Source organism: Lepus europaeus, chromosome 14 (genome assembly GCF_033115175.1).
Source record: "Lepus europaeus isolate LE1 chromosome 14, mLepTim1.pri, whole genome shotgun sequence".
Taxonomy (NCBI): Eukaryota; Metazoa; Chordata; class Mammalia; order Lagomorpha; family Leporidae; genus Lepus; species Lepus europaeus.
The window spans coordinates 75,283,366-75,307,385 of record NC_084840.1 but is presented as its reverse complement, the minus strand read 5'-3'; the positions used below and the strand labels follow the sequence as shown (position 1 = coordinate 75,307,385).

Below are 24,020 nucleotides of genomic sequence, written 5' to 3'. Positions count from 1 at the left end.
AATGTAAAATAAATGCATAAATTAATTTTTAAAAAGGACAATTCAGGTTGACATCAATTTCTTTAAAATTTTATCTGACCAATTTTAGTCAATGCAATTTTATACATTTGAGTTTTTCCTACAGCATTCAGCTTTCTTTGCCTTTATGTGATCTGTCCATCTGTCCATGAATTTCTAAGCTTGCTGAAATTCACTTTATAAAATCTAGGATATGTGATTGGTGATGGCTGCCACTCTCTTCCTTAAGGAGCTAAGACAACTTGGGAGAAAGTAAGAATAGCCATGGTTTTGATCCCTTACTGTATCTGGGAGAATTTTTTCGCAGGTTCCCTTCCCAAGCATTTTGTTCCCAAAGGGTCTGGTAAGTAACCTATTCCCTCCACTCCAGCTGACTAGACCACAGGTGGTTAACAAGCCCAAACTGGTTTCTTATAAGATACTGTAATAGCAATATAGGGCACTAATCTGTTTTGGTAGGTGCCTGAATTGGGAAGATACCTAGGGCTGCTTGTCCCAGCATGCCCCTGGAGAAAAAGAAGACCAGTTTGTAAAAGAAAAGAAAAATGAAGTGGTTGGGACTAGCACTCCCATAAACCCCAAAAGAAACTTGGTAATAGAGAAATTGCCTTCGTTTCTGATCAGCCTGCCTTCTTGGTTCCAGATTCTTAATAACGTCTAGCTTTTGTTACACAAATGTTCAAGTGGTTCATGTAACTTCATTGATACTCATATTCTCTGTGTTCATTTGTTTGGAAGAATCATCCAACTATGTACAGAAAGAAGAAGCAACAGCTTGGCCTCAATATTACAAGAGGTTTCATGTCATAAGGCAAGCATCCTGGAAAAAGAACTTGCCATATTGCTCAAACATCTGACAAAGCTGCTGCTCCTTACAGTAGAATTGTTGGGAAAAGTATGCATTGAGTGAATAATATTTTGGGCAATGCTACAGTTACAGCCTTCCATGTTTTCAATTATAATATTTTATGCACAAACACATAGATCATATATACACACAATTTGATAGGTTTTGCAAATGTGTATACTCAACTATGAATCCAGTCAATCAAATTAAGATAAAGAAGGGTTCCAACAGCTAACATATGGAATCAACCCAAATATCCATCAACTGATGACTGATATATATATATTACATTTTCTTTATATATATATATATATATATAGAGAGAGAGAGAGAGAGAGAGAGAGAGAGAAGAATACTACTCACAATGAAATTCTGTCTTTGCAACAAAATGGATGCATCTAAAAACTGTTATGCTTAGTGAAATAAGCCAGTCCCCAAAGGACAAATATTATATAGTTTTCTCTGATCTGTTGTAGTTAATACAGAATACAAAAAAATAGGAATGAAACAGACATCTTATGATTTGATTGTTGCTTTTAGCCCTTGTTTATACTCCTGCAGAACTGTAGTGTTTCTACTTTTTGCTTATTGAATATGATGGTTAGTGGTACATTAAGCCTGTGACTACAGAGTGGATTGAAATTATATCTTTGCAAAATTTAAAGAAAAAAAGAAGGGGGCCGGTGCTGTGGCTCAACAGGCTAATCCTCCGCCTAGCGGCGCCGGCACACCGGGTTCTAGTCCTGGTCGGGGCGCCGGATTCTGTCCCGGTTGCCCCTCTTCCAGGCCAGCTCTCTGCTGTGGCCAGGGAGTGCAGTGGAGGATGGCCCAAGCTTTGCACCCCATGGGAGACCAGGAGAAGCACCTGGCTCCTGCCTTCAGATCAGCGTGGTGCGCCGGCCTCAGCGCGCGGGCCGCAGCAGCCATTGGAGGGTGAACCAACGGCAAAGGAAGACCTTTCTCTCTGTCTCTTTCTCACTATCCACTCTGCCTGTCAAAAAAAATAAAAATAAAAATAAAAAAAAAAGAAACAAAGAAGGGAAAGAAGGAAGGAGGTTGGGGGAGGGAGAGAGGGAGAGAGAAGAGAATGTCTCTCTCTCTCACTATCCACTCTGCCTGTCAAAAATAAAAAAAAAAATAAAAATAAAAAAAAGAAACAAAGAAGGGAAAGAAGGAAGGAGGTTGGGGGAGGGAGAGAGGGAGAGAGGGAGAGAGAAGAGAACGCTTCTCAGGACTGTCCTTATGAAATCTGTTCTCTTTATATTAATAAAAATTAAAAAAAATAAACTATGGCCAAAAAGATGGTTCCAGGTTCTTCCCAAACATTTACCCACAGTGCCCATCTTAGAAGTAATTACTATTCTGATTTTTATCACAGCTTTGCCAGTTCTTAAAGTTTATATACATGGAATCATACTATTGGCACTCCTGAAATATCCATATTCCTCTAAACTTGCCCTCCCTGTTCTGGCTCCCTTCCTTGTTAACTGGAAGTGTCATGAGGGTGGGGCACTGCCTTGTTTGCTATTTGTTGTATTATGGCTGTTTTGAAAAAAACTATAGCATGCCCGAGTATCCAGGAAGTCTTTGTTGAATGAATTCATCACCGACTGGTGATTATCAGTTGCAGTTAATACATGAGTAACTGTCCCCTTTTTGTGTATTCTCCATCTTCCATGAAAGTAAGTTAGCTAGAGCTTGGTGATCCCTCTTACCAACACATTACCGGCAACTTCTGTCTGACTGGGAGGCCTGGAGTACACCTCACAGCTGTGTCAGTTCTGTTCTGTCATCCTAATCATAAGCTGTGGAATTCCCATTATCATGACTAAGGATGTGCAGTACATCTAAGTCGTTTCATCAGAGAATGCTAGCCACCCATTTCCCTGATCATTCACTGGATCTAAATATACAATTTCATTGTAACTTAGGAATTGTATTCCAGCAAGTCCAACTAGGGTGCTGTTTAACTCCTTACACCAAAGTTTCAGGTTCCTTATATAATCCACATGCTCTGCCATATTGATATCATTTTGAATTACTGCCATAATGAACATATTTGCATCATTAACAGCCATGTACATATGTTTCTAGCAATTTGGTGGCAGATTGGTTTGGGGGTCATTTCTAGGGAGCCAGATATCCAGCTGTGAAGCTATTCATGGATCCTAAGAATAATGAACATAATATCTAATATTTACACTGGATTCTCTTGCTTACAGATGCATTTTATCATGTGATTCGCACAGAAGCCCTTTAGTCTGAAGTTACTAATTCTATTCAGATTTTTATTTCCGATGGAGAACAAAAGCTCTTAGAGGTAATATGATTTATTTCAGCCCATACAGCCCGCCAGAGGGTGAAGAGGCAGACTGAGTCTTTGTCCTCTCTGGCATCCCTTTATACCAAACTCACCTGGACTTCTTCATCACACTGGTCTTGCTAAGATATAAGAGGATATGCTTAAGTGATTCTAAAAATAAATGTTCTCTGGGTCTCAGGCTAGGAATAATAAACTTCATTTCAAATGTTCAATCTGCCTTCTAAAGTGAGCCAGGTTTGGTTAAGGGTTGTAAGATAAAGAGTCTTGAAGATTTGAGAGGTCTAAGTTGGGACAGGAAAAGTCCAGAAGCTGCCATGCATACTGCATGAGGGCGGGGATGGAGGGCAGAGGAAGACCTGTCGGGTTCCCAGGAGACACCTGGAGATGCCACAGAACCTAAAGGCCAGTGAGGCACATCTGGCTGCTCCCTCTTGACATACCCTCTTCAGGATATCAGGACGTGCAGGAGAACTTCTGAATCCCAGGCCCCTGGTTTGTCTCTGCAAGCATTTTTCTGCTCAAAGAACAGCCCACCAGTGGATCGAGTATAGCGGAGAATTAAGGGGAAGCCTTTCATTTGGTTATGTGGTCAACATAAGCAAAGATTTCCATTCAGAAGGGGCAGAGGAGGAGTCAACGTGGCTTCCAAACCCCAGTGCATGGTTAAGTAGCTCGGCCGTGCCACTCCCCTCCTGCCTCTGGTTACTCATCATAAAGTGGGGATGCTGGTGCTTACCTTGCTTTTCTCACAGGGTCCCTGTGACACTGAACGAGATGGTTCATGTGGAAGCATTTGGAAGTTGCTTCATGTATACAGTTTGGGAGTACTTTTATTATCAACTAAATAATCTTCAGGTCCTTTTCCATTATTCCATTATATTCTAGGGAGGTTCTAGAATTTGCATATTTTCTAGCTCACTTAATCCAAACCAGGCTTACTGCATCTTAGAGAATGCCTCTTTTATTAAGGATCCACAAGCAGATGGGAATTATGGCTGTTTCCTGCTTCTTTTTATTTTTTTAAAAGATTTTATTTTTATTTGAGAGGTTGAGTTACAGACAGTGAGAGGAAGAGACAGAGAGAAAGGTCTTCCTACTGTTGGTTCACTCTCCAAATGGTTGCAACGGCTGGAACTGTGCCAGTCCGAAGCCAGAAGCCAGGTGCCTCTTTTCAGTCTCCCATGTGGATGCAGGGACCCAAGGACTTGGGCCATCCTCCATTGCTCTCCCAGGCCATAGCAGAGAGCCAGATGGGAAGAGGAGCAGCAGGGACTAGAACCGGCGCCCATTTGGGATGCTGGCACCACAGGCAGAGGATTAACCTACTGTGCCACAGTGCCGGCCCCTGTTTCCTGCTTCTTTACATTTCCCAATTCTTGTGAATCATTGCCCAGGAACAGCCGTCCCACTAAAGCTGGACCCATCTGTTTGATATTCCTCCACTGGCCTCCTTATTCCTACTTCCGTGCCTTTTCTGGAGTTAAGTCTATCAGCCAAACCCTTCCCTCTTAAAAAAAAAAAAATCCACCTGCTGATAGGAAGTGTTTTGCTGCCACACTCCCATCAGTTCTGAACAATGATCGAATTAACTGGGCCAGGAAAAGCCAGGAATTGGGCATTTGCTTCCCAAGAGCAGAGCGTTACCTGTAGACAATCCCTTTGGAATGAAGGAACTGCAGACCGAGAATGATCTCAGCAGCATAAAACCTGAGGGAGAGAAAGCCAAGGTTCAGCACGAATGCATTAACGGGACAAAGCAGATGCCCCAGACCTGTTCTGGTGTTTTCTATACCTGCAGTGCTTGCCTAGCGGGTACGCACACCTAACTGTGTTTAACCATAACAAGGAAGCGCTTATGCATCCTACACATAAGAAAATGGAGGCTGAGAGCATGAACAGGGCTGGCCTATTACCCAGTCCTGCCTCGATCTAGTGCTTATTCTGATATTTTGCACTATTGTCATTTTTTGGCTTATCAAACACATATAAGCATTAAAAGTTTTAGTATACTACAATAAGAGAATAATTTCCCTCTTTTAAACTCTGCTTGGAGCTCAGAGAGACCTTTACGCAAACCGTTCCAAACAGCCCTGGCTGCTTATTTTCATACTGACAGTGTTTAGCCCAGGCAAGAAACAAAGCACAAGAGGAGGGAAAAGGGATGTAGAAAATGGAATATGATAAGTTTCATCTTCAACGAAGACAGCCTTTAAGGAAATGAGTTTATACCATTACTGCTGCGATTAAGATCTTCAAAAAGTTCATGGAAAATATGTGGTATCTGTTCACTTCCTTTTTCCGTAAACTTTTTGAAGTATCCTCGGTTAGGAGAGAGTTTCCTGAAAGTGAGGTTCGTTGGGTCACATGGAAGAATTCCTTCCTGGAATGTAAGTAGGACACAGTGGATAGCAAGTGTCTGAGGTGGCTTTTGTGTCACGGAGCTGGGACGGACCGTGACTCCAGAGTCTGCATTAGCTAGAAGCAGAGCCAGGGCTGGGAGGCAGGCGTCTACAGGGAATGTCCGTGTCCCAGCTGTGCCCACTCACAGTGGTCATTGTTCCCCCTTGGAGGAAGCGTGCAGGCAGGGGGAGCAGGAGCTGCTGCCGGCCCCAGCAGCTGCGGTGCCATCAGGCACATGCAGCCTCCTGCATCTCGCTGCTGTCTGTGGTGCTTGACGCGAAAGAAGGTGAAGATGGATTCTCAAAGAGTAAGTGCCTTTCCGTCTCCTAATTCGCCTGCCCCCGGAGCCAAATGCTTTGTGGCTCCACTCGGAGCACCCCGCAAAGGGCCTCAGCTCAAAGCTCCTTCCCAGGAGGCCGCCTTCAGGATTTGCGTTCTATTTGAATGCTTTCCTTTTGGAGAAATCTTCGCTTCTGCGCTCACTTATTTAGAAGCCTGAGGGATTGAGGCGGTCCCTTAAGAACTCAAGCAGCTGGCTTCAAAGCACAGAGGAATGAAGCAAAAATGACACACATTTCAGTTTTCCGAGTTGGGAAACGATTATCTTAGTCCCAAGGGTTTACCTTGTCCTAGGACTTAGGGACTAAGGCAAATAGCACTGGATACACAGGAACTGACAAGAACAATGGAAAAATCCCAAACCCTTTAGAGGGCTCTTACGTTGCTCTGCAGAGATCAAACTTGTGGCAACTTTGGATGTGGTACATTAAGTCTCCTCCATTGAGATACTCCATCACGAAGAAGAGATTTTCCTAGGGGAAAAACAAAAAGAATTCCAATTTAGCTTCTTAAAAAAACACACACACAAAGATTACTCTTAAATAGATTAGATAATATCCTAAAAACGAATTGTAGCTTGATTGAAAAATAAATGACTGGCAAAATGATTCCTTAACAGAAGATCTGACTGCTCCACAATAAATCTTTCCAGAGTGGGTTCCAGTTTTCAGGGGCACTGAAAATGTCACCTGATATATTGTCTTTTGCCTTTTCTGATGGCATCTGGAATCAGTTTATTCCTTTGGTTTGGCTGAATACCAGGGAAGTCTGGGTTTCTTGAAGAGAGAAGGGGCAGAAGTCCTGCTTGGGTGGGCAGGATGGGGAGACTTGTTACTTTTCCAGGGGCTGCGGTTCTGTGTGGAAGACTTGGGAGGCTACTTATCAGGGTCACTCTGGGTCCCTTGAGGTGGCTCTGTGATGACATGAGCATAAATGCATGCATGCACATCACGCAGCCCCAAGACCAGGGTTTTGAGGGTCATGGCTGAGGGACAGACAAGCCTTTTAAAAGTTGAATCCAATGGCCCAGTCATAAAAATTACAAAAGAAACGTGGTAGGCTTAATTTTTCTTAAGCAGCTGGGGAAGGTGTGCTCAGAGTCGCGAAGGTGATTTGCAGCTGTACTGATCCCTCTTCCCCACAAAACCCTATCAAAAAGTAATGTATACCACACTGGAAGAACTCTAGACTGGAGTCTCCAAACCCAGAAGAATCAGACTTAAGGTCATTGTGAAGAGCAGACTTCTTACTCACACCTGAGTTCATATCCTGCCCTTCTGTCACTTTAAAGAAGATGTTGGTCTTTTTCTCCCTTCCTCCCTCCCCTCCTCCTCCTCTTTCTGTAACTCTGCCTTTCAATAAATAAATAAATAAAAGAATAAGGGGCATAGCAGGTTAAGCCTCTGTCTGTGATGCTGGCATCCCGTATGGGCACTGGTTCAAGACCCGGCTGCTCTATTTCCAATCCAGCTCTCTGCTAATGCACCTGGGAAAGCAGTGGAGGATAGCCCAAATGCTTGGACCCCTGCACCCATGTAGGAAACAAAGAAGAAACTCCTGGCTCTTGACTTCAGCCTGGCCCAGCCCTGTCCGTTGCAGCCATTTGAGGAGTGAACCAGGAGATTGAAGATTCTTTTTCCTCTTCCTCTTTCTGTAACTCTGCCTTTCAAATAAATAAAAAAATAAATCTTAAAAAAATAAAAGAGAAGCTACTTGACCCCTCCTGAGATTAATTCTATTTGTTAAGTGGTATTATAATTTTTTTTATCTTTCGGGGTGTTGCTGTGAGTTTTAAATAACCTATAGAAAGCTTGCTTGTAGCTGGTACTCAGTATGCACCTGATAACTGGTAGCCATTACCATTATAGGAAATAGACTAAAATAAAGTGAACACAGCAGCTACAACAGCAGAAGCAGCAGAAAATACTTCCCAGAGAAAGAAAATAGCTCTGAAACGACGAGGAACACAGAGAATTAGTTTCCCTCCTATGTTGTCGTTTCCATTCTAATCACCAGCTGGGAGAAGATGCGAGCAGGCTAGCAAGAGGGAAGGGGGGCTTGTGTCCAGGTTAATTTTGCAAAACGACACACTAGTCTAGTCCTCACTTCCTTATGCCGGGTAATACATTAACTGATGCAAATGACTCTTCTGGTGGATGAGAACTGACAAGGAGATGGTGATGGGCGACGGGATGCTTTGCCGACACCTCTGAGCACGCATGGCATTTGCTGAGTGGAAATCCTAGTCTCTGTGCTAGGCTAGTCATTAGCCAGGTGTGTCATGCTGAAAACCACACCATCTGAGCATTTCAGTTCATCCTCTGAAAAATAGGGAGCCATTTACCTCAATGCTGTCTTTCTAGCCTAATGATCCCCCTGGCTTTCAACATATATTTTATGTTTTTTTTTCCCTTTATCTCCGGGAAAAGATGAACTAAATATAGTATGACTTTAGGCACATTATAGCAAGATCCATGAGGTGTCTCCCAGGTAATAAGGTAAATATTAGCAAGAGGATGCTATGTTGGCAAAATTCTTAACTGACATCTCTGACCAGAAATAGTGCACATCTGAAGTACAATTAAAGGATAGTGATTTATCTCGTCTCTTTCTTCAAAGGAGGTAGGAACTATGGGCTCTCGGCTCACCATAACCACCCCCTCAGAAGGTCACCAAAAAAAGGTCAGAGGGTTTCCTCCTGTTGAGGAAGTCCCCTGGCTGTGCCCACAGAGCTTGGCCATTGGCTGGCGGCAAACACCTCTGTGTCCCAAGGGTCTCGGTCTGCTTTGCCATTTAAATTAATCCCACCACAGGCCAAGGGTTGAAAAGCAGAATGTGGCTTAGTGCCTTTTTGGGGTGGACCACAAGGGCGGCAGGGTAACTTTTTCACTGGTCTTTGTAACATTGGCTTCTGAAGTGTGCGTCCCATTCTCAGCAGAGCTGTCTGAGAAGGGACTGGAAGAAATCAAAGCATCTGATCTCTGGGGTCCTTGCTCCATTCCAAGAGCTCATGTGTGTGTGTGTGTGTTTTTTTTTTTTTAATTTGCCTATTTTGGTGGTAAAACCACAGCATTTTGTCACATGGCTTGTTGGACAAGTGCATCTGATAATAGAGAGGCTGCCTCGCTCTACCAGGCGCCTGTAGGAGGAAGCACACTAAGTTTCTCGGAACCTCTGTGGATGGTGTGAAGGGAAGCTGACTTGTTTGTAAAGTGAGCGATCCTGTAGGGCTTCCTGCTAACACGCCTCACAGTCTTCAGAGTGAGCTCTCTGATCACGCTCCAGAGTGAGCTCTCTGATCACGCTCCCATCCTCCCCTGCTTCTTACTGATGAGACAGTAAAACACAGGGCTTGCTCTGTCCCATCAATGAAGTAACTTTTAGCCAGGGCTTGACAGTACAATTGTATCAGGCTTGCTGGAGGCAGGGATTCATGGAATGAACACTCACATGCCTTGGCTAGCGAGAAAGTGACCCACCATTCAATAATGTTTGCTTATTTATCAACCTTCGAGTTTCCAGATACACTCGTGGCTGGCATGACGCTCTGTATGCAAAACCAACAAAACGAGTGTCTTTGCTTATAAAAACGAGAGTACCACAGTTGTTTATTGCTTTGCTGTGGTTGTCAGACAAATGAAGACAATAATCAAGGTTGATACTCAGTAAGTAGATGGGTACCTCAAAATCTGACTCTCTTGTGTTTGTTTTCCCACCAGAGTCTTAAAAAATGTATTTATTATAGTCTTAAAAGATCTCTTAAATATATATATTCAGTGTTGTCAAACATTCAACAAGGCTAGTATTTCTAAACAGGCAGTTCTGTGTATTGGGGTACAAAGTACTGTACTTTTCAGAGATCCTAAGAAGATCTTTCATCATCTGACTGATGGAACAGTGGTTTGTGTTTTCCTGTGTGCTTATAGAAAGATACGATATCACTTTGGGAGACTCTAAACTCCATTTTCTTTTGTATTCATTTCCTTTGTTAACTTTATAAAATGTCACTGTCAAAGTTACTTAATCTGGTAAAAGTGAGAACAGGAGGTAAAAGCCATATAGAAAAATAAAATTGTGGGGCTGGCGCTGTGGCGTAGCAGGTAAACCCTGCAAGTTAGCATCCCATATGGCCACTGGTTCAAGTCCTGGCTACTTCACTTCCAAGCCAGCTCCCTGCTAATGCACCCAGGAAAACAGCAGAAGATGGTCCAAATACTTGGGCCCCTGTACCCTTGTGGGAGATCAGACGAAGATCCTGGCTCCTGGTTCCTGGCCCAGCCCTGGGTGTTGCAGCCATCTGGGGAGTGAACCAGTAGATTGAAGACACCCCCCCCCCCCGTCCTGTCTCTCTCTGTCTCTCCGCTGTCTCTCCGCTCTCTCTTTCTCTCTCTGTAACTCTGCCTTTCAAATAATAAATAAATCTTTTTAAAAAGAATAAAATTATTTAAATAGTTTGCTGACCCATGAACTACAAAAATCAATTTTTAAATGACAGGTGCAACATATTGATTTTAGCAGTTTTTAGGGTCAGATGCTTTGAGTTATCCTGGTCGAATTTTATCCCAGACTTTGCCCTTGAACCTCTGTCTCGTGACTGCCATCCTTTTTGCTTAGGCCAGCAGCACTGTGAGTGCTCATGTACATCAGGAGTTGAGGTGGGGACCCCCTTCAGAGTGTGGGCTCCCACAGCAGGGTTAGGCTCTCCTGTCTGCTGACGAAGAAAAGATGCACACATCCCCCACCGGGCTGGAGCTGAGGACTACAAACTGTGAGAGGTGACTCTTTTTTTTTGACATTTATAGTCTTGTGATATGAGGAAAGGCAGTTTCTGTGTCTCGAAGAAGACCACAAAGCTGGGGGCAGGGCTGCTCCAGCACCTGCTTGGTGGGAACCGGGTGTCCCAGGTGGGGGTTGAACTTGCATTCTCAGGGGAACACACTGCTGGGCATATGGACGACAGCCAGGGCAGCTCATCTGGATGGCTCCCTGGTGTACTTACATGTGGGACGTCAGTGTGTTCACTTCAACTCTCAGTTTCTTAAGTGTGCTTGAAATTTGGAAGCTCTGGGACCTGCACTGTGCCATGGTGGGTAAAGCCGCCACCTACAGCACCAGCATCCCTTATGGGCACCAGTTCAATTCCCAGTTGTTCCACTTCTGACCCAGCTCCCTGCTAATGTGCCTGGGAAAGCAACGGAGGATGTATGGCCTAGGTACTTGGGCACCTGCACCCACATAGGAGACCAAGAGGAAGCTCCTGGCTCCTGGCTTTGGCCTGGCCTAGCTGTTGCTGTTGTGGACATCTGGGGAGTGAATCAGTGAATGGAGGAACTCTCTTTCTCTTTCTCTCTCCTTCTCTCTGATTCTCCCCCCTCTCTGAAACTCTTTCAAATAAATAAATAAATCTTAAAAAAAAAAGAAAACTTAGGAACTCTGAAACAATTCTGAATTTGGCATTCTTTTTTCCCCTTTATGTTGAACTATAAATTAAGGCACCCTAGAAAAATGGGTTTATCTCCTTTTCATAAATATACACCATAAAAATCCAACAGATAATAATTTCTGCACTATATTTAGATATCACTATGTAAATCTAAATGTAGTGTGTGTGTGTGTGGGGGGGGAGAGAGAGAGAGAGAGTTCTACAGACTAGTAAATTCATTTATTGGGGTTTATATATATGCATTTATTTCAAAAAAGATTTATTTATTTATTTGAAAGGTAGAATTTACACAGTGGGGGAGGAGAGAGAGAGAGAGAGAGAGAGAGAGAGAGAGATCTTTCATCCTCTGGTTCACTCCCCAAATGGCTGCAACGGCCAGAGCTGGGGCAGGCCAAAGCCAGGAGCCGAGAGCTTCCTCTGGTTCTCCCACTGGGTGCGGGGCCCAAGGAGTTGGGCCATCTTCCACTGCTTTTCCAGGTACATTAGCAGGGAGCTGGATTGGAAGTTGAGCAGCTGGGTCTTGAGCAGGTGCTAATAGGGGATGCCAGCATTGCAGATGGTGGCTTTATCTACTATGTTACAACACTGGCCCCCATCTATTCATATTTTTACTGTAAAATCTAATTAGTGAAATTCACTAACTTCAATGGATTCATAAATACGTATCAGAAACAATGCACTTGGATTTCTAGAGTTCTGTACCTTGTGATGGAGACTCAGGCTCAGTTGGTATTTACTAGCCTAAATTATTTTCTTTCACAACCAAAAGTACTTCATTTCATAAATTTCAAGGTTTCCCTTGCTGTGGTTAGGTCTCTATGAGAGGCACTTTAGCAAAATCTTGGCTCCTCTACTTAACAACCATTAGGCTGTGATGGATTGTTTATCTCCTTAGGGTAACCTCATTTTCCTTATCTGTAAAATGGGGATAATGTTGCATCCACTTCATAGGGCTGTTGGTGAACATAAACTGAGCTAAACTATGCAATGCACAATGTAAATGTCAGAGGTTGTTATATTGATTACTATAGTTGGCATAAGCAGTATACATACATCCACAGTGAGGACTACACATTCGCCAGCCATGCAAGAGGAATAGTTTGTTTTAACATGAAGGGCGTGTTTTAAGGAATAAGGGTTTGATGTAACAATGGACTACTCTGAAGGTTTTAAAATCACTAAATTATCATTCCCATGAAGTTGCAAATAGAATAAAAGATAAAAGGAAATACTCAAAAATCCTGCCTCTGTGTATCTTTGAATACTATGACTACAATTAACTCTTTTTTAGATGAAGTCTGTGTATTTTATCATTTTAGAGTATACAAGTACTCGACATTATTACTGTTATAACTAGAGAAAATTTTAATGAATTTAATTTCTCAAAACTTACAAGCAAGTGTTTTATTTCCTTTCTGAGGTTCTTTGTCAGCTATCATTATATGGGATAGAGGCTCAGTATTTGCTAAGCAGAGTGCTATCCCTGTTCAGATTTAGGCTACTATTGGAGAGCAAATTCCCAAAAGTGCAAGGAAGAGTTAGAGCCATCCATTTTAGCCAATATGTAAATTTCAGAGAGGGTGCAGAATGAGGCTTTGACTCAATGATGGGTTCAAATAGGTATTGAGGTGGGACTTCAGACTCAATGTTGCAATTATAGTAAGAGGTGATCCTGGGGCCAATGCTGTGGTATAGTAGGTTAAGTCTCTGCCTGTGGTACTGGCATCCCATGTTTATTTGAAAGGCAGAGTTACAGAGAGGCAGAGGCAGAGAAAGAGGTCTTCCGTCCACTGTATCTCTCCCCAGATGGTCGCAATAGCAGGAGCTACGCCAATCCGAAGCCAGGAGCCAGGAGCTTCTTCTGGGTCTCCCACATGGGTCAGGGGCCCAAAGACTTGGGCCATCTTCTACTGTTTTCTCAAGCCATAGCAGAGAGCCGTATTGGAAGTGGAGTAGCCAGGACTTGAATTGGTGTCTATATGGGAAGTGCACTGCAGGCAGTGGCTTTATTCGCTATGCCACAGTGCCAGCCCCATGGGAGAATTCTTTAGACTGGGAGATAAAGGATATTTTGTGATGATTCTAGAATGAGTGAAGGGGGAATTGTAAAATTAGGCTCAAAAGTTACTTAATACATCTTTCTTCTATCCTGTTTTCTCCTCACACTGATGACATTTTTCAAAGAGAATGAGAAGAAAGATCATGGAAAATTATTCAGTAATAAATACCTCAATATAGCTAATCACATATTGAGTAAAAAAGAAAACAGTCCCAAAATGTGAATAGAATAATTGAGAAATTGAGCATGAAAGAAATTAGCTAATGATTTTTATCAAGTCAATAACAAATAACTTTCAAAATGCACGGAGAACTTTCTAAGGATCAAATGAAGTCAGTAATATAGACCACCTCTCCAGAAAAACAAGGTAGGAAGAGAAGAAAAAGAAATAGAATTCTTGGGAAAGAAAGAAGAAAAGAAAAGAACTGTTGGGGCCAGCGCTGTGGTGCATTGGGTAAAGCCACCTGCAGTGCTGGCATCCCATATGAATGCTGGTTCTTGTCTCCACTTCTCCTCTTCCGATCCAGCTCTCTACTATGGCCTGGGAAAGCAGTAGAAGGTGGCCCGAGTGCTTGGGCCCCTGCACCCGCGTGGGAGATCCTGAAGAAGCTCCTGGCTTCTGGCTTCAGATCTGCTCAGCTCTGGTCATTGTGGCCACTTGGGGAGTGAACAATCAGATGGAAGACCTTTCTGTCTCTCCCTCTCACTTTCTATAACTCTACCTCTCAAATAAATAAATAAAATCTTTAAAAAAAAAAGAGAAAAGAGCTGTAAGTTGGATCTGGGGTGTTGATGTCTTGAAACCTCAGCTTTACCAATTGTATTGATTGACAGTTACAAAGAGCACTCGGTTGTGATTAGCGAGGTTTATCTTCTTTGGATCTTGATTTCCATACCTGCAACATGAGCACAACCTGACAACCTGTAGAAAAACTTTGCACACTACAAGTCTTTATCTGGGGTGTCTATCATCATTAGAAAAGCAAATGCACACAGCTCATCAAATTAGTTATCACGATCAACCACGATGCACCTCAACCAGTGAAGGAAGAAACCAACTGTGGGACATCTGTGCCGAGCAATAGTAGTGAGTAATTGAAATAATTGAATTCTATGCCAAGAGAAGACTTCCACACAAGTTTCTAAGTGAAAGAAGCCTTAAAAAAAAAAAGAGAGAGAAAAAGCTGCAGATCGTACAGCCTCCATTTGGTCTGGTTCTTCCTTTTTATGTCTCAAGCAGTTCCCCAACTGTCATCCCATAAGCCCTGGGTTCATAACAAGCTTCCATCTTTTGACCCTCGTTTTCTGGAGGATTTTATATTATCACAGAACCTGCCTGCCTGCTAATCACTCTTTACCCATTCCTTGATCATGTAACATATTCCATACCTCCTAAGGGCTGGGACAGGCCAGAAACTCTATGTGGGTTTCCCACATGGGTGGCAAGGGCTCAATCGAGTGTGCATTGGCAGGAAGCTGCAATCAGGAGCACAGTGAGGACGCCAACCAAGGCACTCCTACGTGGGAATCGGGCATCCCACAAGCCAAATACCCACCCCAACGGTCTCCCTTTATTGTCCACTTCTTCATCACTCTGCATGAACACCTGCCTCCCTCTTGAAATTCCTTCCTCCCCTGGCATCCAATAACCCTAACTCTCCTGGTCCTCCTCTTACTTCCCCAGGGGTGTCCTCTTTGTCACCTCTCCCCTCTTTTTCTTCTTACTTCTTAAGAGCAGGGCTTCTCTTTGCTCTGGCACTTTAACCTTTCAAAAGGGCCACTCCAACTCTCAGAATATCCCCAGGGTTAACATTAAAGAACCCTACAATTACCACCTCCTGGGGGCATGTACTATGATCACCTCAAATCGCAAAGCAAGCTTTGCTTAATAAGGAACTGTGCCTCTAAGTGCCACATTTTAAGAAGAAATATTGGCTGGGACAACATGTGTTAAACAGCCCACCCCATTGGTATTTATGATGTCTCTTCTTCAAGCCTCGTATGGGAGAAGAGGACATTGAAGAGACACTCATCTTAATGGGGGGGGGGGACAAGGAAAGCATGATTTGGGGATCAAAGTAGAGATCAAGAAGCTTCATGTGGACTCCCAGGTGCTGGGGACAATATTGGGACTTAAAGCCACAAGAGGCGGGCAAAGGGCCCATCGAGGACAGATTTCTTTTGCTCTGCAATTTGGTTCAGGACCTGAGATTCCAGAAGAGATGCTACAGTCAGCCAATGTAATTTACTGTAAGAACTGTAAATTATTTTTCTTCCCTCTACCCTCCCCTGAACATTAGCTAGAATTCCATGGGAAAATGAAAAAAAAAAAAAAGAAAAATGCTTCTCAACATCCTAGTGGGTATTAGGGTATTATTCCACTGGATAAAAAGAAAAAGTGCACATGAAAGAAGTCACAGAAAAGACCCAACACATGCCGGAACAAAGCCAGTCATCTCTCTGAGTCAGGTAAGGAGCCTGAGTGAATGAATGGTAACGGTAGCCAAGTGTGATTTAGTGCATGTGAAAGCGGTCGATGGATGGAAGAGGAGGTAGATCTTGAGTGAGCTCTCAAAGCATGGGGAGTAGATTCCGAATCGGGAGGCACTTTTCTACAAAACTGGGAAGGAGATAGCAAATGTGCAGTCTTTTTGGGAAGCACATGGTAGCACTTTTGCAGGTTTTGTGGGTGTAGCTGACAAAGGAATAGACTAACAACACAGGCCTATGAGCCTTGAAGAGACATGAGTCACAGAACAGTGAGAAAATATCTGTGGCTTTAAAAAGCAGGTGTGGAAAGAAGGATGGGGCATTTCAGATGGTACTGGGCATTGTTTTCTTATAGGCTAAGAATTCCTGAGTATTTTTTTCATGCATATCATTATCTCCTGTGTTTTTAGATGGGAAAACCTTCATCCAAACTTTGAGTGCAATGTTAAATTACATCTACAGAAAATCTACGGATTTTTGTAAATGTGCAGTAAGTTTAACATTGACCAAATGGGTTTTGTTGCACAAAAGGGGTGTTGGGAAGCACATCTAGGAGATCTGCAGTTTCTGAAATGACAATGGCATCAGAAAACTCTCAAGGCACCTACAAATGGGGGAGGCATGAAGTTCAGTCTTAGTGCAGGGACAAGTCTTTTTGAGGACATGGCTTACATGTTTTTTCTTTTCCTTGCTAAAATTGTGACAGTTACCAGGGCTCCTAATTCAATGCAGGAGGGGAGGGTTATAGACTGCAGAGTGTTTGAGAGTTTTAGTTGAGGCAGATTCTGAACAAACTCCTTTAAATTAAACAACTTCTGTCAATCATAAATGGAGTTTGCACTTCAAACCCTGGAAATACCAGAATGACACAGTTTTTAAAAACTGCCATTTTTATCTCAGATAATGATAATAGTAAATCTTGCAGTTAGTACGGTGCTTTCTCCATAAGAGACTTCTCTGCCAAGTGCAATCTTTGTCACATTGTCCTTTTGGAGGCACAGAGGGAGAAGCAATGTGGCGAAGAACCATTAGGTGGGGCCAGAGCCGGAAGTCAAGCTTTGTGTGCACTATCATTAGGAAGTGAAACTCTGTTTTCTTTTTCATGAAAGAGAAATTTCAAGGTAATACTGACACAGCATGTTCAGCTGGCTCTTGCTGGGAGTGTGGAGGTGGAGGGCCGTGGTGTCAAGTCTATGAAGTTCTGGCTCCAGGCATTGTGCTGGGGAGATGCCACACCGACACCTGCAAAGCCACAGCCACCTTCACTCAGATTCAACCCAGGAAGACTCAGAGTTCTCGGAGGATCTGAAGCTCCCTGAAGCTATGGAGTTGTTACATGTTTGTTTTTAATAATTTACTTGAGAGGCTGAAAGACAGACAGATAAGTGAACAGGCTGAAGTTAGGAACGGGAAACTCAACACAGGTTTCCCGCCTAGGTGGCTGCAACCCATTTATATATTGGAGCCATCATGCTGCCTCCTAGGGTGCACATCAGTGAGACACTGCAGTCAGGAGCCAGAGCTGGGAATCAAACCCAGGCACTCAAGGACATGGACATGTCCAGCATATGTCCACCATGGACATAACCAGCATCTTAACTACTAGGCTTAGCATCTGCTTCTGTAACACTTAAATTAGTTTTAGGCTTGAATATAGATAGACCTTTAAGAACTCAAAAGACACAAATGAAGGCAGACACAAATGTGAATAATTCACTTATAACTTCTAAGTCACAATTATTTCCAAAAAAAAAAAAAAAAAAAAAAAAAAACCCAGTGCGGCCAGCCTTGTGGCACAGTGGGTTGAGCTACTTCGTAGGACATCTGATTACCATATTGGAGTGCTGGTTTTAGGTCCAGCAACTCAGCTTCAGATACAGCTTTCTGCTATTGCACTCAAGAGAACACAGATGATGGCTCAAGTAGTTGGGGTCTTGCCACCACTGGGAGACCTGGATGGACTTTCTGATCCTGGCTTTGACCTAGCCTAGCCCAGCCCAGGTTGTTGGGAGAATATGGAGATTGAACCGTTGCATGGAAGATCTCTCTGTTTCTCCCTCTCTCTCTGTCACTCTGCCTTTTAAATAAATAACTCACTCTTAAAAGAAATAAACAGCACTCTGACAGTGTTAGATGCATTATTTCCAAATAAAGTTTGGCAAGAAACCATCTTCATTTGTCCATAGTTTTATCAGAGATATATTAGACAAACTTTGGATATTTGAATTATTGATCTTTCTTTTAATCTAGCATAATTAAAAAGAGGGGAAAATTCTGTTTATCAGTTTTTTTTTCTTCCTTGTAGGTGGACATTTAGATTTTTTTTTAACTTTTATTTAATGAATATAAATTTCCAAAGTACAGCTTATGGATTACAATGGCTTTCTCCCCGCCCCCGTAACTTCCCTCCCACCCGCAACCCTCCCCTTTCCCGCTCTCTCTCCCCTTCCATTCACATCAAGATTCATTTTCAATTCTCTTTATATACAGAAGATCAGTTTAGTATATATTAAGTAAAGATTTCAACAGTTTGCACCCACATAGAAACACAAAGTAAAAAATACTGTTGGAGTACTAGTTATAGCATTAAATCACAATGTACAGCACATTAAGGACAGAGATCCTACATGAGGAGTAAGTGCACAGTGACTCCTGTTGTTGACTTAACAAATTGACACTCTTGTTTATGACGTCAGTAATCACCCGAGGCTCTTGTCATGAGTTGCCAAGGCTATAGAAGCCTCTTGAGTTCACCAACTCTGATCATATTTAGACAAGCTCATAGTCAAAGTGGAAGTTCTCTCCTCTCTTCAGAGAAAGGTACCTCCTTCCCTCCTTCTTTGATGACGTGTTCTTTCCACTGGGATCGCACTCGCAGAGATCTTTCATTTACGTCATTTTTTTTTTTTTTTTTGGACAGAGTGTCTTGGCTTTCCATGCCTGAAATACTCTCATGGGCTTTTCAGCCAGATCTGAATGCCTTAAGGGCTTATTCTGAGGCCAGAGTGCTGTTTAGGACATCCACCATTCTATGAATCTGCTGTGTATCTCACTTCCCCTGTTGGACTGTTCTCTCCCTTTTTTATTCTATCGGTTAGTATTTGCATGCACTAGTCTTGTTTATGTGATCCCTTTGACTCTCAGTCCTACCATTATGAACAATTGTGAACAGAAATTGATCACTTGGACTAGTGAGATGGCATTGGTACATGCCACCTTGATGGGATTGAATTGGAAATCCCCTGGCACGTTTATAACTCTACCATTTGGGGCAAGTCAGCTTGAGCATGTCCCAAATTGTACATCTCTTCCCTCTCTTATTCCCACTCTTATATTTAATAGGGATCACTTTTCAGTTAAGTTTCAACACTTAAGGATAACTGTGTATTAATTACAGAATTCAACCAATAGTATTAAGTAGAACAAACAAAAAAATACTAAGAGGGATAACGTATTAAGTTGTTCATCAACAGTCAGGGCAAGGGCTGATCAAGTCACCGTTTCTCATAGCATTCATTTCACTTCAACAGGTTTCCTTTTTGGTGCTTGGTTATTTGTCACTGATCAGGGAGAACATATGATATTTGTCCCTTTGGGACTGGCTTATTTCACTCAGCATAATGTTTTCCAGATTCCTCCATTTTGTTGCAAATGACCAGATTTCTTTGTTTTTTACCGCTGTATAGTATTCTATAGAGTACATATCCCATCATTTCTTTATCCAGTCTACTGTTGATGGGCATTTAGGTTGATTCCAGGTCTTAGCTATTGTGAATTGAGCTGCAATAAACATTAAGGCTTTTTTGTTTGCCAATTTAATTTCCTTTGGGTAAATTCCAAAGAGTGGGATGGCTGGGTTGTATGGTAGGGTTATGTTCAGGTTTCTGAGGAATCTCCAGATTGACTTCCATAGTGGCTTTACCAGTTTGCATTCCAATCAACAGTGGGTTAGTGTCCCTTTTTCCCCACATCCTCGCCAGCATCTGTTGTTGGTAGATTTCTGAATGTAGCCATTCTCACCGGGGTGAGGTGAAACCTCATTGTGGTTTTGATTTGCATTTCCTTGATTGCTAGTGCTCCTGAACATTTTTTCATGTGCCTGTTGGCCATTTGGATTTCCTCTTTTTTTTTTTTTTTTAAATTTTTGACAGGCAGAGTGGACAGTGAGAGAGAGAGAGATAGAGAGAAAGGTCTTCCTTTGCCGTTGGTTCACCCTCCAATGGCTGCCGCGGTAGGCGCGCTGCGGCCGGCGCACTGCGCCGGTCCGATGGCAGGAGCCAGGTGCTTCTCCTGGTCTCCCATGGGGTGCAGGGCCCAAGAACTTGGGCCATCCTCCACTGCACTCCCTGGCCACAGCAGAGAGCTGGCCTGGAAGAGGGGCAACAGGGACAGGATCGGTGCCCCGACCGGGACTAGAACCCGGTGTGCCGGCGCCCATCTCTTAAGTGGGTTGTTTGTTTTGTTGTTGTGGAGTTTCTTGATCTCTTTGTAGATTCTGGTTATTAATCCTTTATCTGTTGCATAGTTTGCAAATATTTTTTCCCATTCTGTCAGTTGCCTCTTCACTCTCCTGTTTCTTTTGCAGTACAGAAACTTCTCAATCTGATGCAATCCCAAATGTTAATTTTGGCTTTGACTGCCTACACCTCCAGGGTCTTTTCCAGGAAGTCTTTGCCGGTGCCAATATCTTGCAGGGTTTCTCCAATGCTCTCTAGTAATTTGATGGTGTTGGGTCATAGATTTAGGTCTTTAATCCATGTTGAGTGGATTTTTGTGTAAAGTGTAAGGTAGGGGTCTTGCTTCATGCTTCTGCACGTGGAAATCCAGTTTTCCCCGCACCATTTATTGAATAGACTGTCCTTACTCCAGAAATTGGTATTAGATCCTTGATCAAATATAAGTTGGCTGTAGATGTTTGGATTGATTTCTGGTGTTTTTATTCTGTTCCATTGGTCTGTCCATCTGTTTCTGTACCAGTACCATGCTGTTTTGATTACAATTGCCCTGTAGTAGGACATTTAGCTTTTTACAGATGTGACATGTCACTAAGGTACTTAAACATAATGAAAGTATAGGGGATTAATATTTGGACAGAGATATAAGATTGAACATTGTCCCCAGTAACCTGTTGAACAACCCTAGTGAAATTCATCTTTCTAAACAGCCTTAGTTTTCTCATGGGCAAAGCAGGAATACTAATATGGACATTGTTGTGGCTGTCAGAATTAACTGAGATAATATATTCATGGTTCCTAGTAAATGATTTGGCACAATGTAAGCCCTAAATAAAAGTATAGATTTAGCTTATTTTCTTCATTTTAAAGTATATGTTGGAATGGAGATGGCTGGGTGCCTATCTTTCTTTCTTTGTAAAAAATTCATTTGGGGGCTGGTGCTGTAGCAAAGTGGGTAAAGCTGCTGTCTGCAGTGCCAGCATCCCATATGGGCACCAGTTTGAGTCCCAGCAGCTCCACTTCCCATCCAGCTCTCTGCTATAGCCTGGGAAAGCAGCAGAAGATGGCCCAAGTCTTTGGGCCCCTGACCCATGTGGGAGACCTAGAAGAAGCTCCTGGCTCCTGGCTTCGGATTGGCATAGCTCCTGCTATTGCGACCATCGGGGAAGAGAACCAGTGGACGGAAGACCTCTTTCTCTTTCTCTGCCTCCGCCTCTCTGTAACTCTGCCTTTCAAATAAATAAATAAAATCTTTAAAAAAAATTCATTCAAATCTGGTCATTTGCAATAAAATGGAGGAATCTGGAAAACATCATAATGAGTGAAATAAGCCAGTCCCAAAGGGACAATGTTCTCCCTGATCAGTGACAAATAACCAAGCACCAAAAAGGAAACCTGTTGAAGTGAAATGAATGCTATGAGAAACGGTGACTTGATCAGCCCTTGTCCTGACTGTCAAGGAACAACTTATTATTTTATTCCTTTTAGTTTTTTTTTGTTGTTGTTGTTGTTGTACTTAATACCAGTGGTTGAACTCTTTAATTAACACACAATTATTCTTAGGAGTTTAAATTTAACCGAAAAGTGATCTTTGCTAAATATGAGAATGGGAATAAGAGAGGGAGGAGATGTACAGTTTGGCACATGCTCACTTGTATGTACCCCTAATGGTAGAGTTATAAACGTGCCAGGGGATTCCAATTCAATCCCATCAAGGTGGCATGTACCAATGCCATCTCACTAGTCCAAGTGATCAGTTTCGGTTCATAATTGTTCATAATGATAGGATTAAGAGTCAAAGGGATCACACAAACAAGACTAGTGTCTGCTAATACTAACTGATAGAATTAAAAAGGAGAGAATGATGCAACATGGGAAGCAGGATACACAGCAGACTCATAGAATGGTGGATGTGCTAAACAGCACTCTGGCCTCAGAATAAGCCCTTAAGGCATTCGGATCTGGCTAAAAAGCCCATGAGAGTTTCTCAGGCATGGAAAGCCAAGAGAATGTGGCAAAAAAAAAAAAAAATGACGTAAATGAAAGATCTCTGTGAGTGAGATCCCAATGGAAAGAACCAGCCATCAGAGAAGGAGGTACCTTTCTCTGAAGAGAGGAGAGAACTTCCACTTTGACTATGACCTTGTCTAAATAAGATTGGAGTTGGTGAACTCAAGAGGCTTCCATAGCCTTGGCAACTCATGACAAGAGCCTCGGGTGATTACTGACGTCATAAATAAGAGTGTCTATTGTCAAATCAACAACAGGAGTTACTGTGCACTTATTCCCCATGTAGGATCTCTGTCCTTAATGTGTTGTACTATGTGAATTAACGGTAAAACTACTACTCAAACAGTACTCTGTACTTTGTGTGTCTGTGTGGGTGCAGTCTGTTGAAATCTTTACTCAGTATAAACTAAGTTGATCTTCTGTACATAAAGATAATTGAAAATGAATCGTGATGAAAAATGGGATGGGAGAGGGAGCAGGAGATGGGATGGTTGCAGGTGGGAGGGAGTTTATGTGGGGAAAAAGCCACTATAATCCAAAAGTTGTACTTTGGAAATTTATATTTATTAAATAAAAGTTAAAAAAAATTCATTCAGGATGGTCATGTGCGCAGCTGAAATATTCCATTTTCCAGTTTCCCTTCAGCCATACTGGGATCAAAGTGATGAAGCAGAAGGCATCCATGCGCTCTAGAGAAGAATGCTCTGATGGGAAGAGGTAGCTAGCGTGGCCCCGTTCCATCCTTCCCTTCTTTTCTGTGTCTTTCCCTTCTTTTATTGATTGGGATGTGGCTGGGAAGCCTGGACCCCAGCAGCCATTTTGGACTGAGTGATGGAAGCCAGTGCTGTGGATGACGCAAGGGGGACACACAGGATGCTGGCTCTCACATGACACCAGGAAGCTGTCCCACCTGTTCTGGTGACACACATCTCATTCTTTTCCGTGAGAGAAAGAAACACGTACATCTTATTTAAATCATTGCTATTTTCTGTGTCTGTTACGGGAAGCGAATGCAATTTCCAACAGACACACACGTTGGTTCACATTTAGAAAACTACGAAATTAGGAGATGGCTTTTAATACATAGTTTCAAAAGTTATTTTGTTTTGTTTATCAACAAAACTAATAATGTATCTAATTAGTTAATAATATCTTAAAATGGAGAGAACAGAATGTTATTTTTCCAAGTCAGATAGATCTTTTTTTTTTTCCCCTTCTATTTAGTAGTTAGAATTAGCTAGCAAAACTTTGTGGTTTAATCCCTATATAGTTTTAGAGTCTTGTTTCTTTTGGGGAAAAACCCAGAACTTACAAATAGTCGATTATAAAGAAAAATCTTTTGAATTAATTTAACAGTGACCCTTCTGAGTAATTTGTGAAGTGGGGTTTCAAAGTCTTATGGTTAGTTTTTCTAATGATTTTTAGTTTACATCTGAGTGAAGATAGCTAAAAGATCCATAACAACTGTTCCTGAAAACATTTTTTATTGTGAATCTTTCCTATTTTTTTATTTTTTACCATATAAATAATGGAAAAATAAGTATTGGATGTATAACTTAAAACCTAGTAGTGTGCAAAGTGGCTGGCACACACTGAAGCAGATACTGAGAGAGGGCCATGAAATTTCAAGTCCCGTG

The 24,020-nt window shown here is 42.4% G+C and overlaps 1 protein-coding gene across 2 annotated transcripts in view; it reads right to left on the bottom strand.

Annotated features, from left to right (window-relative positions):
• Positions 1-24,020, bottom strand: part of PRKCQ (protein kinase C theta) — a 145,912-nt gene that overhangs the window by 23,335 nt on the left and 98,557 nt on the right. For both annotated transcript variants that reach the window (XM_062211424.1, XM_062211425.1), the window contains 2 exons: positions 6,309-6,400; positions 4,833-4,895 (listed from right to left, as the gene is read on the bottom strand). In XM_062211424.1, coding sequence (XP_062067408.1) covers positions 4,833-4,895; positions 6,309-6,400 — 155 coding nt within the window. The remainder of the gene's footprint in view (positions 1-4,832; positions 4,896-6,308; positions 6,401-24,020) is intronic.